This window comes from Salvelinus sp. IW2-2015, linkage group LG7 (genome assembly GCF_002910315.2).
Source record: "Salvelinus sp. IW2-2015 linkage group LG7, ASM291031v2, whole genome shotgun sequence".
NCBI lineage: Eukaryota > Metazoa > Chordata > Actinopteri > Salmoniformes > Salmonidae > Salvelinus > Salvelinus sp. IW2-2015.
Window position 1 is genome coordinate 33,920,638 of NC_036847.1, and position 4,835 is coordinate 33,925,472.

Below are 4,835 nucleotides of genomic sequence, written 5' to 3' on the forward strand. Positions count from 1 at the left end.
GGGAACTTGTGTTGTGGTGTGTGTGTTGTGTGTGTGGTGTGTGGTGTGTGGTGGTTGTGGTGTGTGTGTGTGTGTGTGTGTGTGTGTGTGAGCTTTCATGCGGCGTGTCTTTCTCAGTGCTGTTCTTCCCTCTGTGTGTGTCAACGGCAGGTCACACTGTTTTAACGATCCAATCACATTCAAGCAGGAAGCTAGTAGACCTGCGAGAATGTTGTCCTGTAATTCCCTAACCCTTGGACAACAATGGCATGCCCGCCCGAAATCTAATTAACATATTAAGAAATCCCCATCAAAATCTGTCTGTTTAAACTAGAGATATGTGGTCTTTTGAATGGGCTGCGTCTCAATCCATCTCATTCGCCGATTTCGCACTTCCACATTCCTGTGAAAGGTGGCAGAGTTAGAGCGGTGTTTGTCAGACCATAAGACGTCCCAAAAATCGGTCTTCTCACAAAAAACAACTATCAACTATTATAACCACTCTATTGGAAGCTGAGACTCTCTAAAGGAAACACGATGGTATCCTTCCGTTATAAACTATATAACCACTCTATTGGAAGCTGAGACTCTAAAGAACACAATGGTTTCCTCCATTATGAAACTATTATAACCACTCTATTGGAAGCTGAGATCTCTAAAGAAACCACGATGGTTTCCTCCATTAATAAACTATTATAACCACTCTATTGGAAGCTGAGACTCTAAAGAAACACAATGGTTTCCTCCATTAATAAACTATTATAACCATTCTTTATATATTTTGGTCAGGGTGTGACGAGGGTTGTTTGTGTGTTATTTGTCTCGTCTAGGGTGTTTGTACTGTCTAGGTTTTTTTTGTAGATTTATGGGGTTGTGTTCATTCTAGGTGTTTATGTATGTCTATGGTTGCCTAGATTGGTTCTCAATTAGAGGCAGGTGTTTATCGTTGTCTCTGATTGGGAATCATATTTAGGCAGCCATGTTCTTTGGGTATTTTGTGGGTGATTGTTTCCTGTGTCAGTGTTTGTGCCACACGGGACTGTTTCGGTTTGTTCACGTTTATTGTATTGGTGTTCATAGTTCAGTTTTCTATATTAAAACATGGACACCTACCAGCGCTGCGTATTGGTCCGATCCTTGTTACACCTCTTCAGAGGAAGAAGAGGAGGACAGCCGTTACAGTAATGCCATATGATTAATGTGCAAATTCACTGAGTCCAATCTTTTATCTACAAAAATATATGATTACTTCAAATATATCTTGAATCAAATCAAATCAATACCGAATACAACAGGTGGACCTTACAATGAAATGTTTACTTACCAGCCTTTAACAAACAATGCAGTTTTAACAAAATATCGAAAATAAAAAAGTTAGAGATAAGAGAAACAAATAATTAAAGATCAGCAGTAAATGCAAATAGGGTAGCCATTTGATTAGCTGTTCAGGAGTTTAATGGCCTGGGGGTAGAAGCTGTATAGAAGCCTCTTGGACCTAGACTTGGCGCTCCCGTCCTGCTTGCCGTGCGGTAGTAGATAGAACAATCTATGACTAGGGTGGTCGGAGTCTTTGACAATTCTATGGACCTTCCTCTGACACCGCCTGGTATAGAGGTCCTGGATGGCAGGAAGCTTGACCCCGGTGATGTACTGGGCCGTACGCACTACCCTCTGTAGAAACCCTGCGGTCAGAGTACGAGCAGTTGTCGTACCAGGTAGTGATGCAACCAGTCAGGATGACAACGTTGTGATAAAAATATACTTTGGTTCTATGATAGCTAGTAGTGCTGAGTGATTAGTGCCTTTTGAGTTTGATTCAGTTTCAGTTCGATTAGTAAAAAATAATCACAGATTTCAATTTTGGTTATTTTTTTAAAACATTAAATATACTGTGCATCATGTGGCTTGAATTCTGTAACAACACAGAATAAAACAATGAATAAATATCCCATGATGGTAGTTACTGCCCATTACTGCTTATCACTTATTAACTATYMTTTATTCACATWACTTGAATWAAATATTTTAGTTGTTGTGTATATTACATTTCTTTAATACAATATTTYAGTTGTTGTGTATATTASATTTCYTTGATTTGATGACTATATTCTTTCATTCTAAATAATCCTCTCTACAGAGCTGCTATCTGTGCAGTCTGATTCAGTGTTGTAAATATATGAACACTATTGTGACTGTCAACACAGTCAATAGCTTTATGTAGCAGTAGCCTGTATCTATTGCTTTACAATTCAGGTCACTCTTCCATTTCCCAGTGCTCTTTAGAGTGTAGACGACTTTACACCACAGGTTACYGACTGCTGCCTTTGTCTGGACGTTGGTCACTTTGAATACCTCATAGGGAGGAATCAAAACGTCCCCCTCGTTTGCATAGGCAGAGTAATATGYCAGGTTAACACCAAAACATGTGTTGATCTCAAAGCRGGATGTGTCTCCAAAATCGTATAAGGTCTTACGTAAAGAACTTGAGACAAAATAACCAAAGCGCATTTCTTCGTTGTCAACATCCTGATCAAAAGTTACGTTTGTTCTAAAGTAGGTGGTCCTACATGTTGTTTGACTTTGTTTGAGAATCTTAATGGCATCAGTTAGATAGAAGTGCAGGGAATGGTACTGGAATGACGTTCCATACCCATGTCTGCCTCGTCTAACTGCTTCGTTGAAGTCTAGGTAGATGGATTCAGAGGGAGGTTGGGGTTTGTTATTTGTGAACAAATACATAGCGATGGAATGCACTTTTTGCANGTGACTGTCAACACAGTCAATAGCTTTATGTAGCAGTAGCCTGTATCTATTGCTTTACAATTCAGGTCACTCTTCCATTTCCCAGTGCTCTTTAGAGTGTAGACGACTTTACACCACAGGTTACYGACTGCTGCCTTTGTCTGGACGTTGGTCACTTTGAATACCTCATAGGGAGGAATCAAAACGTCCCCCTCGTTTGCATAGGCAGAGTAATATGYCAGGTTAACACCAAAACATGTGTTGATCTCAAAGCRGGATGTGTCTCCAAAATCGTATAAGGTCTTACGTAAAGAACTTGAGACAAAATAACCAAAGCGCATTTCTTCGTTGTCAACATCCTGATCAAAAGTTACGTTTGTTCTAAAGTAGGTGGTCCTACATGTTGTTTGACTTTGTTTGAGAATCTTAATGGCATCAGTTAGATAGAAGTGCAGGGAATGGTACTGGAATGACGTTCCATACCCATGTCTGCCTCGTCTAACTGCTTCGTTGAAGTCTAGGTAGATGGATTCAGAGGGAGGTTGGGGTTTGTTATTTGTGAACAAATACATAGCGATGGAATGCACTTTTTGCAGACCATCTTTTGGAWTGGATGCATGTTTCTCTGCTATGTCCCAGGCTCTTCTGAAGTTAGTGGTGGTGTTTTTCTCATGTGGGAGGTAGTAGCYATCCACCCTCTTAAAGGCTTYGTCTCTGCAGCCATCGTATTTGTCGTCAACAGAATCAGGTGTCATGTCCAGTGGGAAAATCTGCTTCTGTAACAGTAACATTCTTTAGTGACATTCTCTTTATACAGACCKAACAGGTACCTGCTTGGATGATGAATTGTTTACCAATCCCTTATTGGCCGCAGATTCCTGTTTGTGAGGCCAAATATGATGAAAACAATAGTAAGTCAATGTGCAAAATGAAAGTACAAAATGATAGCATCGCCGAAGTCCTGAAGCAGGATGCCAAAGATATGATCCACAATAGTTTTTTCTGCATAGCTCAGGGCGTAGTCAAAGCAACATGAAGCCTATTCACAGGTACTGCCCATAGCATTTAAGGACTCTCTTTTCTTGTCAGAAAAAAAACAGTCGTGGAACACTATTTTATTTCTTATGTCTCTGTAAAATGAGTACTTGTTCAACTTAAAATAATAAATGAACCCTGCTGGTGTTAAATGTAAAGTTCTATGAACGTGTAACAAATATGTTACAATGTAACTATATTTTATTTGCTTTTCRTTTACTCAACTTGATTTCCTGATTTGACAATTTCTTATAATAAAGGGTAAATAAACTAAACTAGGTCAGTTAGATATTAAGTGTGAGGTTGCATTTTTCTTAATAAGGTACCTGTTTCACCAGTCCAAAGTGAAGACAGAGAATAGACATCAAGACACAGATTGTGTTTGTYTTCTTCTCAGTGCTCCTCACGTCTAAAGATGAGAACAAAACCAAGTGAAAGGATGAGAAACATTTCCATTGTGCCTCTACATACAAATAAGTCACAGCTACATACAAAACTGTTGTCATTGTAAAACATTATTAAAAAATCTCACCATCAATTAAGAGATGTCCACCACCCATGTTGCAGTAGWTGTTGACCTYAAATCTACAGCGTCTTCAAAGTCTAGTTTCCATTGATAAAGACTGACGGATTGCTGTCGTTCAGAACGTCAACACAATGGACACACCTAAACACGTATGCACATACAAGTGGATGTTAACAGTTGTCCCTGTGGGTGACTGTGTCCTAACAGAGGCTTTGAGAAAGAGGATACATTGACACACCATCACACAATGACACAATCACATGAAGTGCCTTTTGCTATTATAAACTGGTTACAACGTAATTAGAGCAGTACAAAAAGAATGCATTGTCATACCCGTGGTATACGGTCTGCTATTCCTCGGCTGTCAGCCAATCAGCATTCAGGGTGGAACCACCCAGTTCATAATAAAACATCAGTGACAACGTCAGTGACCAGGTCAGATGTACAACAATGGAGCATTTTATCCAAACACATCAGAACTGTTTCTAAACGTTGCTGGAATGCAAACGTTCAACATTCTGTTCTCCAGCGTTCTTGAGAGAACATTGACACC

General features: G+C 39.6%; 2 protein-coding genes across 2 annotated transcripts; both read right to left on the reverse strand.

Annotated features, from left to right (window-relative positions):
• Positions 1 to 1,235: 1,235 nt before the first annotated feature.
• Positions 1,236 to 2,736, reverse strand: LOC139028060 (NAD(P)(+)--arginine ADP-ribosyltransferase 2-like; the record flags this gene model as incomplete). The annotated part of the gene is made up of 1 exon (XM_070444611.1): positions 1,236 to 2,736. A coding segment is annotated over one exon (597 nt), but the record flags the coding sequence as incomplete, so codon positions are not given.
• A 6-nt stretch (positions 2,737 to 2,742) lies between these two features.
• Positions 2,743 to 4,438, reverse strand: LOC111966156 (ecto-ADP-ribosyltransferase 5; the record flags this gene model as incomplete). The annotated part of the gene is made up of 3 exons (XM_023990573.3): positions 4,289 to 4,438; positions 4,083 to 4,165; positions 2,743 to 3,497 (listed from the first exon to the last, which is right to left on the reverse strand). Coding segments are annotated over exons 1-3 (866 nt in total), but the record flags the coding sequence as incomplete, so codon positions are not given.
• Between the last annotated feature and the right edge of the window lie 397 nt (positions 4,439 to 4,835).